The sequence below is a fragment of the Pan troglodytes genome, chromosome 12 (genome assembly GCF_028858775.2).
Source record: "Pan troglodytes isolate AG18354 chromosome 12, NHGRI_mPanTro3-v2.0_pri, whole genome shotgun sequence".
In the NCBI taxonomy this organism is placed as follows: Eukaryota; Metazoa; Chordata; class Mammalia; order Primates; family Hominidae; genus Pan; species Pan troglodytes.
In genome coordinates this window covers 107,491,127-107,505,961 of record NC_072410.2, presented here as the reverse complement: position 1 = coordinate 107,505,961, position 14,835 = coordinate 107,491,127, and the positions used below count along the sequence as shown (strand labels likewise).

Genomic DNA, 14,835 nt, shown 5'->3' with positions numbered 1-14,835 from the left:
TCTGTCTAACTGAGTCCAAGAATAAAATACACTGGAAATGAAGCTGCCCAAATATCAAAGCTAGATTTGAAAATGCCTTGAAGCAGCCGGGCACAGTGGTCACGCCTGTAATCCCAGCACTTTGGGAGGCCGAGGCAGGTGGATCACCTGAAGTTAGTTCCAGACCAGCCTGACCAGCATGGGGAAACCCCGTTTCTACTAAAAATACAAAATTAGCTGGGTGTGGTGGCGCATGCCTGTAATCCCAGCTACTCGGGAGGCTAAGGCAGGAGACTCGCTTGAATCTGGGAGGCACAGGTTGCAGTGAGCCAAGATGGCGCCATTGCACTCCAGCCTGGGCAACAAGAGCGAAACTCTGTCTCAAGAAAAGAAAGAAAATGCCTTGAAGATTTTGCTGGTTTCTCCTGGAGCACTGACTCCAGGAGACTTCAGCCAACAAGAAGGAAGTCTGGGTACTCTGAGACCATCAAATGGAAAAAGTACAAGGAGAAATCACAGAGAGCAGAGACACCTGTAAAGCCCTATATCAGCCCCCAGCTATTTAAGTCTTCCCAGCCCAAGTACCCAGACATGTGAGTAATGCAGCCTTTGACAGAGTCCAACCCTAGCCACGATCTGATGAAATTTCATAAAAGATGATGACCTGCTTAGCTGAGCCCAATCTCCAGAAGAGATTGGGAAAATCTCTTTTCTCTTTTTCTGGAGAGAGAAAAATAAATGGTTGTTTTTTAAGCCACCAGGTTTTGGATGGTTCGTAAAGCAGTAAACAGATAACCAAAACACTCTATAAGGTAAAGGCCACCTACGATACCTTTCTTAATTCCCCAGGCAAAAATTAGCATGGCCTTTCTTCGAGTCTTCTAATATTTGTTTACAGAAGCCATGCACTATGATCACATCCTATGTTGGCAGCATAATTACTTGTTTCCCTAGCTTTCTAAGAGTCTAAATTCTCAGAGGGCAGCAGCTATGTGTAACAGAACTTTGTATCCACAGTACGTAGCAGAAAAATATTACTTTCTCTCTTCCCATTAAAAATTCATATAGATTACCAAGACCACAGGTATTCCTGTTACTATGTTAACACATCACAAAGACAAAAGAGGAAACAAATCCTAGTAGGAACATAAAAATACAGATGGCACCTCTGAGCTGCTTTGTTAGCTTCTGTGGCCTGGATCCTTATGGAATATTCCCTGATGATCAGAGTGCATCAGAGTTTACAGAGCACTTTCACATGCATTAACTCATTTGGGCCTCTCCTAACTTCACGGGTGAAGAAAGGGGGTATCATTCCTATTTTCCAGATGCAGAAAATGGAACTAAAGTAATTTAGCAAATGTGTGGCACAGAGTTAGAACTTGAACCAGTGTTCTGACTCCACATGAACTGTTCTCCCCATTCATTCCAGATGTCTCACAACGGATGACTGGCCCCAGTCACACTGCCATCACATTGGCAGTCTGCTGCAAGTCCAAATATAAAGATGCTGATGCTATACCTTCACACAGACTAGAAAAGGATAAATGACACACACGATTACTAAAACTAGAGACCTTAAGACTCCTACATAATACAATTTTAAAATATTTAGTCCATTAAATATGTTACATATATATGTGGCTTAGATGAATACAATTTCCAACCACTGCTTATACAACCAAATGACGAACAACTCTTCTTGCAGAGATCAGCATAAGACAAAACTACAAAAAAAAAAAAGTATTAAAAAGACTGGTGAGCAGAAGGATGTAGTTAAGGAAATATGAAATGTAGAGTCAAAAAGACTTTCCTTAAAAGCCAAAGCCTGCTATTTAACCCTGCTGGGCAAAATATTTAACTTCTCTCATCTCCAAATTCCCTTGCAAAATGAGAAGAATACCAAAATCAACATCATTTATGAGATGATTAAATGAGATAAAATACATGAAAACCCCACCAAATAGTAAATGCATAAAGTTTTCTAACAAATTGTTCAGGTTCAAACACAAAACCAAATTTAGACACTGAAGGTGAACTGGTAAGGTTGGTTTGTTTTATATGTAAGTTTTCTGGTTATAAATGGTAACACTGACTTCTGCTCCTGATTACACAACCACTTTGAGGCACCCTGAATAAGCTTGTCTTCGTTTAAGTAATAGATAGTTCCAGAAGCTCAATATTGGCACATTTTTATAACACGTCAATTTTTCTAGAAAATACTAATCCTTGCCCAAAGATGTTCTTCTTAGCTAATTGAGAGGCTGAGGCAGGAAGATTTCACTGCACTCCAGCCTGAGCAACAGAGCGAGACCCTGTCTAATAAAAAAGCTGTTCTTCTGACGCTGTAAGCACATATTCTGCTATTCTCCTGCAATGATGTCAAGAATAACATAGAAAGCTTATTCTGCAGTTTAGTACTCAAAAGACTTACCTGCAACCCTCAGCAGCTCAGCAAGGCCCAGAAGCTTGGTGGATTGTTTATAGCATGTGGGGGACTGGGAAATACACTCCTTGATGAGACTGATCCGATCAGGGCACAATCGCACTACAAAAGAAAGACATATTAAAGACTTGGACCAGGGACATCACAAAAGGGTGTTAATGGCCTTCCTAATGCAAGGCATCCAAAGAAAATGAAAACTGGGTAAGGCATCAGATGAAGGAGAATTAAGTAAAAGTAAAAGGCACGTTTAACAAACAGCAAAATTATTATTGCTTCTGAGTAAATAATGTACAACCTTGATCTTTTCTTCATAACCAAACTTCTGAAGCACAGGAAATGAAGTGTTAATCTGAAACTAGAAAAAACTGTTTCACTGTTTTATGTACCATGTCAGGACTTAGGGAAAAATTTAAACGAGACAGTATTTGTCTCTAAAAACTTCATATACTTAGTATTATACCAGCCCCCTCAAACCTCACCCTCTAAGCCCCATTCCTTGCTCTAAATATACATTTGCTATCTCCACTCATTACCCCAGTTTGGAAGGCAGGAGTCTTCAAAGTGCTCACTGTTGCAATTTATTAACCTTCCTCCAAACATAAGCCCAATTTTCTCACATAAACTGGATATTAGGAAAATAAAACACATCTGATCAAACCAATTCAAACTATAAAGAAATGAAAATCACATTAAAAAAAACCCTAGACAAAGGGTACTACGTATATTCTAGGAACAAATGGTACTTATTTACAGCAGAGATGGCAACCTTTAAGAAACACAGCACTGCCAGGGAGGCTGGCCCCCAATAATTATAATAACAACAACTACGATAATAGCAACTGATGTGAAAGGAATACGAGCTATGTCTCAGGCACTGTTGGAGGTGCTTTATGTATATTAACCCTACACAGCAAACTCTTATTAATAGAAGGCAGGTACTATTATCCTCAAGAGAAGAAACTGAGGTGCAGAAAGGTTAAATACTTTGGCAAAGGTCACTGAAAAAGTGATGGGACCAAAATTCAACCCAGCTCGCTAAATGTTTTCACACCTTGAATCCTTTATCCTTTCCTAAATCCATGGCTGTTCTCCATATATCTTGTGTTCTCTCAAAACTTCTACATAGGTGAGAGGGGCCAGGGACGGGGGAGATAAAGAAGAGAGGTGGTATTTTTCCTCTGGAATGGGCTTTTTTGGGGAAGGTAAGGATTTACTACAATTTAATGTTGAATTCAAAAAAGGTTGCAAGGAAAGTACAAAGAAATCCTCTATACTCTTTGCTGAGGTTAACAGATGATTAATAATTTGCGCCTTCACACATGTCCATGTGCAATCATGCATGCATACCCTCCCTGCTTCCTTCCTCTGTATATTCACACAGGAATATGTATATACACACACAAATACTTATACATGTGCAAATACATACACATATTTATAATACACATATATACAAGTGCATATATACACAAATAGTTACACATATATACACACAAATATACATACACATTTATTTTTTTCTGAACCATTTGAGAATAAGTTGCAAATAACATTTCTCTTTATTGCTAAATACTTCAGTGTGTGTTTCCTAATGTTTTGACTCCTTTTTTTTTTTTTTTTTTTTTTTTGAGATAGAATCTCCCTCTGTTGCCCAGGCTGGAGTGCAGTGGCGTAATCTCGGCTTACTGCAACCTCCACCTCCCAGGTTCAAGCGATTCTTCTGCCTCAGCCTCCCGAGTAGCTGGGACTACAGGCACATGCCACCACGCCCGGCTAACTTTTGTATTCTTAGTAGCGACGGGGTTTCACCATATTGGCCAGGCTAGTCTAGAACTCCTGACCTTGTGATCCGCCCTCCTCGACCTCCCAAACTGCTAGGATTACAGGCGTGAGCCAATGCACCTGGCCTAGACTCTCTTAAAATGAATATTTATACATCTACAACAATAATCCTGTTGTGTGTGGCCTTTACTATAAAATATAAAGTAAATGTACTTACTCTTCAGTTACTTCCTTCAAAATCACCATTGCTAATACCTACATCTGAGTATAGCTTCTGTAGACTGTATTACTCTTCCCAATTATCCACTGCAACTATTCATATCCCAAATTCCTGCTTCAGTAACATGAGGCTTGGCCCTGTGACATCTACAGGCAATTAATGTGAGTGGAAATGACATATGCCACTTCTGAGTGAAAGCTGTTAAGAGTCACCGTGGAATTCCACTACAGATCTTTCCCTTCTACTGTGACAAGACCATGTCTCAAGGGGTGGTTCTGCGGCTAACCAAAGTGGACATGATTGTGAGCAAGGAATAAGCCTGTTATCACATATTACGGAGATTCTGAGTTTTTCACTACAGCACAATCGTAAAAACTCACCGATACAGTATACTTCAAGCCTTTCCATACCTTATCACAATAAAAACACTGTGGGTTTTTTCCTCAATATCCGCTACTATTTTATGGGGCTTTTTCCAGATTCAGTAACATATGATAATTGTGAGATAGGTACTTTTAACACATTTCTAATTTTATTTTCAAAACAAAATTTGTTGCAGATATTATCTGCATTCCACATATGTAAAAATCTGGAGTTTTCATAGCTGCTTTTATGGCTTTGTTGATGAATTATTGTATTCTTCTTAGAGAAGCTCTAGCTTTAGTAATTCTACTAAACTGACTTCCTTACTTTTACCACTCTTTTTCCAGCTCAATAAAATCAAGGTAGAGAACTGAAACCACACATAGCAATGGATCATGATTTTCTCTAAACTTCCATTTAATGGAACACTCAAGTTTGATTATTTGTCTCCTGTTGCCCTAAGCGACGCACACTACTAATATTTGAAGTACATTAAATAAATTTGGAGAGCAGAAGTCAAATAGACTGCAATTACCCTGTTCAAATGACTTTTTACTTTATTTACTTACGTATTTTCTGATCCTCTGGACAATCACTATACCAGTTCCCTTTTTCTGCTGATTTAGGGCCTGCTTAATTATATGTCAAAATGTGAATTCTCAGTTAAATAAATTCAAGCCCTATCTTTCCAAGAAGGAAGAAGTGTTCAACTCCTAAAATTCCTTTCCAAATTGAATGAATGAACATGAAAAAGATATGCATGTACGTACCTTTTAATAATTAAAGATAATCTAATTTTCCTGCAGAAATCATGAATATATCTCAAATGATTTTTCAAAAACCTATTATAAAACACACGTATACACACACACACACACATACACGTGCGTGCACGTCTCAGATGTAAAAAGCATTTTCTAACCAGCTACCTATATTCCAAATGCCCCTCAAAAGATAGTTGTGCAATATCAATTTCAGTCCCTTGGGAATGGCAACAAAGGTCCACAACATAGGAAGTTACTAGTGATGTTGCGGAAGTATTATACAAATCTGAATTGTGTAGGCCAGGAAGGTGTAATACGCAGGAGTCAAACACTTAGCTGACCAGTAAGAGGATAAGTAAGAGTTTCCTTCTTGAAGAATCTTTTACTCTCACATCTTTTCCTCAGTAGAGTATTCTCCACTGTTACAAATGCAGGTTCTTGAGCCAGACTACCTAGGTTTGAATCCTGGCTCCACCTTTAACTAGCTGGATGACCCTAGGCAACCTAGGCAAGTTACTTAACCTCCCTGGGCCTTGATTTCATCATCTGAACATTGGAAACAATACCACCACCTCATAGGGTATGGTTTTAATTTGAGACAGGGTCTCGCTCTATTGCCCAGGCTCGGGTGCGGTGGCACAATTTCAACTCACTGCAGACTCAACCTCCTAGGACAAGTGATCCTCCTGCCTCAGCACTCCAAGTAGCTGGGACTACAGGCATGCACCACCAAGCCTGGCTAATTTTTTAATTTTTTAAAAAATAGAGACGGGTTTTGCCATGTTGCCAAGGCTGGTCTCAAACTCCTGAGCTCAAGCAAACCACCCACCTCAGCCTCCCAAAGTCCTGGGATTAGAGGAGTGAGCCACCATGCTGCCTAAGGCCATGAGAGCCCACCCTTTGCATCAGTGTGCCCTGGATGTGAGACATGGAGTCAAAGGAGATTATTTTGGAGCTTTAAGATTTAATGACTGCCCTGCTGGGTTTCAGACTTGCAGGGGCCTGTGGCCCCTTTGCTTTGGCCAATTTCTCCCATTTGGAATGGAGGCATTTATCCAATGCCTGTACCCCCACTGCATCTTGGAAGTAACTCACTTTTGATTTTACAGGCTCCTAGGTGGAAGGGACTTGTCCTGTCACAGATGAGATTTTGGACTTGAACTTTTGAGTTAATGCTGAAATGAGTTAAGACTTTGGGGGACTGCAGGGAAGGCACGATTGGTTTTGAAATGTGAGGACATGAGATCTAGAAGGGGCCGGGTGAAATGATATGGTTAGGCTCTGTGTCCCCACTCAAATTTCATCTTGAATTGCAATCCCCAGGTGTTGAGGGAATGACCTGGTGGAAGGTGACTGGATCATGGGGGCAGTTTCCCCCATGCTGTTCTCATGATGGTGAGTTCTCACTAGGACTGATGGTTTAAAAGCGTGGCACTTCCTCGTTCTCAAATATACTCTTCTTTTTCCCGCCAACAGATGAAGAAGATCCTTGCTTCCCCTTTGCCTTCTGCCATGACTGTAAGTTTCCTAAGGCCTCCCCAGTCATGTGGAACTGTGAGTCAATTAAACCTCTTACCTTTATAAATTACCCAGTCTTGGGTATTTCTTTATAGCAGTGTGAAAACAGGCTAATACAATGCCCAAAGGGCATTTTGAGAATTAGTGAATACATATAAAGTATATTTGGAACATAAAAATCACTCAATAAATATTAGCTATATTATTACCTACCGACATATTCACCGAAACACTTATAAAGAATAGAATCTTCTAATACAAGGTTTCTCCAGATATAACTTACAGGACTGTGTCAGGAATATTTTATTATTATCCCAATCTGAGAAATGTGAAGCTCAAAGATACTGTTGCCACAGGTTACACAGCTCAAAGTGGCTACACCAGAATGTAAACTCACACGTGACACTCTGGGGTAATCCTGTCTCCTTATCAGTGTGGTAGCCCTGTAAAGTCATAGAATGTGCCTTGTCCCCATCATTATTTCAGTTCCCAGAGTAGGGTAAGTGCCTAAATTTATGTTTATTAAATGAAAGCAAAGAGGGGATGGAAAGAGGGCAATGAACAGATGCTGAGGAGGGAGGGGAAGAATCTGAGGAAGAAAAGAAAAAGGAATGAAGAGAAAGGATGTGGGGAGAATGAGAAGACAGGTAAGACTACACTAATTCTATGATTATTTAAAAAATACCTTTAAGTATAAAAATAATCATTGATATTGTACAGTCCTTACTATATCTTAGGCACTATAAATGAACAGACATTCCTTATAAGCAATTCTGTAAGATTCTTATTAGTACCCCCATTTGGTAAATGAGGAGACTTAAAGAAAGGTTAAAACTTGCCCCCAGTTACCCAGTAATAAGTGGCAGAAGTAGCTCCAGGCTGAGTGTAACTATAATGCTGTAAGTCAGAAAAGCTGACTTACCCTATTATAGAAATAACAGGTGGACCAAATGAAATATTCAAAGGCTGTTCATTTAAATATTAAGAAAAATTTACATAAACACCCAAAATAAAGAGAAAAGCATATACATATACACACACACAAATATTTCACAGAAGACTCACACATAGGGAGTCATTTTTACATGCGACTTCTGTTCCTGTTTTCAATTAGCTCATTGATTATAATTTAGTTAGAACTGCTAGCCTTTACTTGATGAGAAACAGCAACTCCTGGAGTGTAGGCAAAGAAGGCTTCAAAACAAAGCAAAGTGACAAAATGAACTACGTACACTGACTACAATAAAAATACCTAAACCATAAATTTCTAAATATCTAGTTGTTTTCTTTCTCCAATATTACTGATGAATACAAAAGAAGCTAAAACCTAAATGGCATCTGTGAGATAAACACAACAAAAAGTATACAAAGGCAATATTCCATCTTCACATCCAGAAGGTTTTCTGACAGTCATTCTAATAGGAAACTCCAAATCAATATATCAAGCTGGAAAGCTGTCAAGACGTGAAAGCAAATGTCTTTCTTAAAATACTCCTCAGTCAGAAAATTCTCAGAAGCCACAGCAGGGCAGCGGTTTTGGTTGCAGGTATTCAAACCCAGCAGCTGATATACACATATTACCAGCAAAAAATCCTGCTAATTGATCAGCATAGAAAATCAGGGCTTAATGTAATATTTCAAGTAGCACTTGAGTGGACTGTAAGAAAAATTTTTTTGTATTATACCAATCTTCTTGAATTAAATAAGGAGGTAAAACACAGACACACAGACACACACACACAGAGTCAAATCCGTAACAGCACGGCCTAATAAGAGATACAAACAGAGCAAAGGTTTCATAGTGCTCTGGATTCTTCCTTGACTAAAATTGCAATTAAATAAATATTTGAGGGGGAAGTAGTCAATGACTTCAGACATTTAAGAATTGAAAAAAGTAAACCTGATCAATCTTCACAATTTTAAGAAGTTTTGAGCTCAAAAGTCACATGAATTGTACAAATGAATAAAATTTTCCAGTGATTTAACAATCACATTAGATAAAATCGCTTAAGATACAAGGTAGTTATAATCACGTACAAATTGTTTCCAAACAATGATATTCAAAGTAATACTAATATTACCTCTTTTGAGTCTAATAAGTTATTTTGAGACAGGTTCTAGGTCTGTTGCCTAGGCCGGAATGCAACAGCGTGATCATGGCTTACTGCAGCCTCAACTTCCTGGGCTCAAGCGGTCCTCCCACCTCAGCCTCCTGAGTAGCTGGGACTACATACGCATGCCATTACACTCGGCTAACTTCTTTAATTTTTGTAGAGACAGGGTATCACTATGTTGCCCAGGCTGGTCTCAAGCTTTTGGACTAAAGTGAACCTCCTACATCAGCATCCCAAAGTGCTGGGATTACAGGTGTGAGCCACTGTGCCCAGCCTAATGAATTTGTCTGAGATGCAAAACTTTAACTTTTAGTCAAGCCACGTTGGAAACCCACTGAAAACTTGAGAATGCCTCTACTGGCTCATATCTCTAAAATCCATCCAGCTCTAAACACTACACAGGACAAAGACACCAAGGAACTTGTAAGAGATCTAAACCTCTACCACCATCAGTCTCAAATATTTCCAGACTTAAGAACAGAGATAACAGATTACAAGGAAGCCAGCCAAGCACACTGCTAATAATACCAAGCCACTCTGTTCATTTAGGGCACAGAGGTCCAGGATTTAATGCAACAGAAAATCTACCTTCCTCAACAGGGAAGGTCAGGTTTAAGGTCCAGTACACCATGAGATGTAAACAGTCCTCACAGCATAAATAGATGAGACAAGTGATTCTGTAGCAGGATGCTTGTTTGGGATGATACCAAGTTGACTTTTATATTCAAATAAAAGAAGTTGAGTAATATTAAGATATCTCTAGTAATTAAATTCTAAACAAAAATTTCTTATCGTTCCCTCTTTTAAAAAAATAGATGGACGTAATATACTAGTCAAGCATAAAAAGAAAAAAACTATTTTTATTTATAGCTAGTTATTAATCTATGCAATGGAAACAAAATACAGAAATAAATTGTAAATCAAAACTGATATAAATCTGATATATTCTCATCCATAATCCCCAATATCTTTTTTTGTTTTTACCCTATACCCTCACTGCTCTGTTACCGATTTTATTTCTTTAAATGTTATACATGTGAAATTTAAAAAATAAATTTATGGTAAAATGTTGGCTTTATTTTTTCTTTTGGGTTTCCACTTGAGATTTCATTTAAAATAATGGGTCAACGGCAGGATCTATTGCTAATGGATTACATGACCAAAGCTACTCTTTAGTTTTAAAAACTAAAAAAGAATACTAGTAAATTGCTGCAATATAAGTTAGTAACAATGCAACAGTAAGTAGAAAACTCACCTTGCAAAGGCAGGATCTTTACCCCAAATTCTTCAAGACATCCAACGGCTTGGATAAGATCTAGCTCCTCTTGAATGGCAGGGGGTCTGTCTGTTATCAGTTGTAAGCAGCACCTAGAAGAAATTAGATAAATTTTTAAAAAGAAGCAACATATGTTCACCTTTCTATACTCAACACCATGAGATCTAACACATATTTATCAAAAATCTACCACATCCCAGGAATTCATTCCGCTGGATGCCTTCTGTTATCTTAAACCTCATAGCAAGCCTCTGAGGTAGGCAAACATCATCATCTATCTGCCTTTTCAGGGAGCTAAAACCGAAGCTCACAGAAGTGAAGTAATTGCCCACAGTTACATCCACAGTACATAATGGCATCATGGTAGGAAGCATCATAACTCTGTGTTCAGTGCCGTTTTTACTGTTGAATGCAAACATTATGATTCTATTACAAAAAAAAATTTTAAAGGATGAAGTTCAGATAATTTCCAGTTTCCCTTCTACGAAAAACAGAAATGTCTTGATTTGGTCACAATGTGATGTCTCAAAAGAAACAAGAAACGACTTACGGAAATGCAGAGAACATCTTTCTGATCAAAAAAGAGAAATCTGTTGGTAATACACAGTTCTGAGATGAACTATAGGAGAAAGTGATTTGCTAAGCTAAGAATGTGGGATTCCCATGGAATATTTTAAGTAAATTTTTGTTTAAATTCAAAGAAACTGCATTTAATAAATGTTTCACTTAATGAATAAACTCATTCTCTAAAGGTGTTTAGAGGAACATTGGAATGTAAGATTAGAAAGACAGATCAGGCGGTAATGGGCTCATGAATGCTAGAATCACAGATCACGAGATGCAGGTATCTAAGCCCCAGTATGGCATCCATATGACTGAGTGACAGATACAGGCCAAGCCTGCTCTCGTAAAACTGGAGGATTTAAATCAGTTGTGCACTCACATCTACTGTTGATTCAAGTGTGAAAGGTCTATAACCTCTTTGTGGTTTCTATCAAAATTGTAAATGTACTTTTTTACATTTTTTACTCTAGACCCAGGAATTACAAATAAATTCTAAATTACAAATAAATTCTAAAAATTTATATTACAGATAGGCTCGCACATGCTCAAAGACATATAATTGTGGATGCTCACTACGAAATTGTTTTTAAAAATGAAAGAAAGCATACCAAATCAGGAACAAATTAAATAAATTATATAATGGAATGTTCTACAACCATCAAGAAGGAATAAAATAGAACTGTCTGTACTCACATGAAAAAACCTTCAATACAGAATATGAGTGAAAAAAAAAAAACAGGGCATAGAAAGGTATGCATAATAGTAAGAATTTATTCATGATTTAAGAAAGAAGAGGTAACATTTAATCAAATGTTTTGGAAGGATACATAAGAAACCGATATTTAAAAATGACGGAAGGATAAAGTTAGAGGAACTAGAATGAGGAGGGAGATTTATTGTCAATACATATATCCTTTTTGTATTGTTTGGATATCTATTGCTTCCTCAACAATTTATTTATAAAGAGTTTATAAATAACTCTTTAATCAGTAAAAATGTAAGCGCTATTTCCTGCATTCAATATAACTGTGAACACTGAAATACATCCAGGCTCACAGGTCACAATCAGTTTGGTACCACATTATACACACAGGGCATGTTTGTGAAATGAAGGTGATGAAGGTGTGTCCTTGCAAGAGAGAAAGAGATGCAATGAAGGGGAAATATAGAAGGACCGGCTTTTTAAACGATCTCTGGGAAACACCTGGCAAAAAGATTGAGGTGAAATACAATTCCCAGTTTCAAAGGCTATTTGGTATTTTCAAAGACTATTTGGTATTTTCATCATTTGAAATAAAAATAGAATCGCTTAGGAGAAAAGAAAGAGCTAACTGCTTTAAACAACTTTGTCAAGTTCAATAACATGGTTTGTGAAACATAATTCCTTCTGAGATAAGATATCACGTGCGTGGGGGGAATGAGGGGACTCGGTGCAGGAGTTACTTTTAAGCGTTGCTAGGTCTGAAATAAATATTAGTCATCTGGGGGGAAAATGAATCTCTCCAACATATCCTTTTTGTATTGTTTAAATATTTATTGCTTCCTAAATAAAATGCTAATTAATAAATAATACTTTAATCATTAAGAATGTATGGGTTATTCTCTACATTCGACATAACTGTAAACACTAAAATACACCCAGGCTCATAGGTTGCAATCAGTGCTGTGCCACGTTACACACATACAGCATGTTTGTAAAATGAAGGTGCTCCAATTGCTACCATAATCAAAATATCAAAATAAATTCCAAATAAAGATAAAACTGAAATGTAAAAAATAAAACTATCAAAGCACTAAAAAATATGAAAACCTGTCATAATAGTCTTGGGATTTAAAGGTCTTTCAAAGGATGGCAGAAAAGACAGAAATTGTAAAAGAACCACAATTTAAAAAAAAATCTGAATAGCAATTGGAAAGATAAATCATATATAATAAAAACTTGGCAATGTAGTAAAATATTTGAGATAGGCGTAGGGCAAATATTCCTTATGCCTCAAAATAAGCTCCTAAGAATCAATAGTAAAAAGATGAACACCCCAAAAGAAAAATAAGTAAAGGCTAGAAACAAGTTTCAAATGAAAAAGTGCAAATGAAGGTGTTCAACAGGCAAACATTGGAAAGACTGAAAATTAATTTAGAGAAGGGGCCCTTTAGTGCCTTAGGGAATGGAAAATAAACTGGTGCCACATGATAACAAAGACCAAAATTTTGCATGTGCTTACCCTTTGATTCAGCAATTCCACTTTGCATGATCCATCTACAACAGGCACAGTTCTATTTTACATACCCAGTTAATATTACAATAGCCCTATGATATAAGCCTACTATTATCCACATTTTACAGGTGAAGAACCTGAGGCCCTGATGACTGGCCCAAGGTCACATACCTGTTAGCTGGAAAAAAGTGGATTTGCACATAGATATCTGGCCCTAGAAACTGCTGTGTTCTTAACCTCTACACTCTGCTGCTTCTCGGACAATGAAAAGGTGTACTAAATGCAGTCAGAAAAGAACTAAACAAATCTAGCACAACCACTCAACACAATGCTGTAAAGCATATGAAAATGCTGCAGATCTGTATACACTAGCTCAATAAACAACTGAAAAAACTGTGTAATAAAAAGAAATGTATAGTATTATCTCATTTTTGTAAAACTATATACAGGTATAACATGCAAAATAGTGGGCAAACGATTGGGCTCAAAAATCTCATTACTTTATTTAAATACTGAGTGGATAATTCCTATCAAATAAAATGTATAATCTCTTATAGACTGTTAACCAGAAAATCTGAGAAAACAGGATAAGCTTAGGATGCACAGTGTTAGAAAAATCAGACACAGTAAGAATAACAAATAAGTAAATAATTTGCTAGAGACCATAGCCACCTTATTACTGAAGAGATTCTACCTTTCTTCAGTTTATTTGATCAAGAAACAAAAACTGAGAGATTACATGACAAACTCAGGGCCTCAGAAAAATTGTCAGTTGCCTTGAGGAGGAAAAAATAAATTAAAAAGTATGTCTCTAGAAATGAATGAGGATCAACACAACTCTGAGTAAGAAAAGTAGAGCAGGTCTAGAAAGGGGATCTCAGACAAAGAGAAACAAAACAGACTCAGATGTCCAGGGTACAAATGGAAGGAGAAATACGTATTAGAGGAACTAGACACTGCAAACGAGAGTTGGAAAATGGCTAGTGGAAGAACAGCAGCGTATCAGTCAGCAGGCAGGGGACAGAGGACATAATACAATTGAAGATGTGCCTCGACTTACAATGTGATTACATCCCAATAAACCCATTGCAAGTTGAAAACATCATAAATTCAAAATGCATTTAATACACCTAACCTAACAAACATCATAGCTTAGTTTAGCCTACCTTAAAAGTGCTAAGAACACTTCCATTAGCCTACAGTTTGGCTAGGCTTTTAGTCATCTAACACAAAGACTATTTTATAGGAAAGTGTTGAATTTCTCATGTAATTTACTGAATACTGAACTGAAAGTGAAAAACACAGTGGTTGCATGAGTACTCAAAGTACTGTTTCTACTGAAAGCATATCACTTTTACATTATCATAAAGTTGAAAAATTGGAAATTGAACCGTCTTAAGTTGGGGACTGTCTGTAAACCACTTTTCTGAAATGTTGAACAAGGAAGATTATCTTTTTTAAGCTTTTAAGATTCATTAATACAGAGGTGATACATGTTTTATTCCTTGATCTAGATTTATTACGCTCTTTTAATTTTATAAAAAACTAACTTTAAAAAAGCAACCTTAAATCCTGAATGAATTATTCTTAAAA

General features: G+C 37.2%; 1 protein-coding gene across 9 annotated transcripts in view; it reads right to left on the bottom strand.

Annotated features, from left to right (window-relative positions):
- The window catches only part of NBAS (NBAS subunit of NRZ tethering complex), a 393,028-nt gene that overhangs the window by 194,466 nt on the left and 183,727 nt on the right, over window positions 1-14,835 (bottom strand). For all 9 annotated transcript variants that reach the window (XR_010149189.1, XM_001161679.8, XM_009442024.5 and 6 more), the window contains 2 exons: window positions 10,442-10,554; window positions 2,414-2,527 (listed from right to left, as the gene is read on the bottom strand). Coding sequence is in view for 8 of the 9 variants with exons in the window: in XM_001161679.8 (XP_001161679.4) it covers window positions 2,414-2,527; window positions 10,442-10,554 (227 nt within the window). In the remaining variant the exon portion in view is untranslated. The remainder of the gene's footprint in view (window positions 1-2,413; window positions 2,528-10,441; window positions 10,555-14,835) is intronic.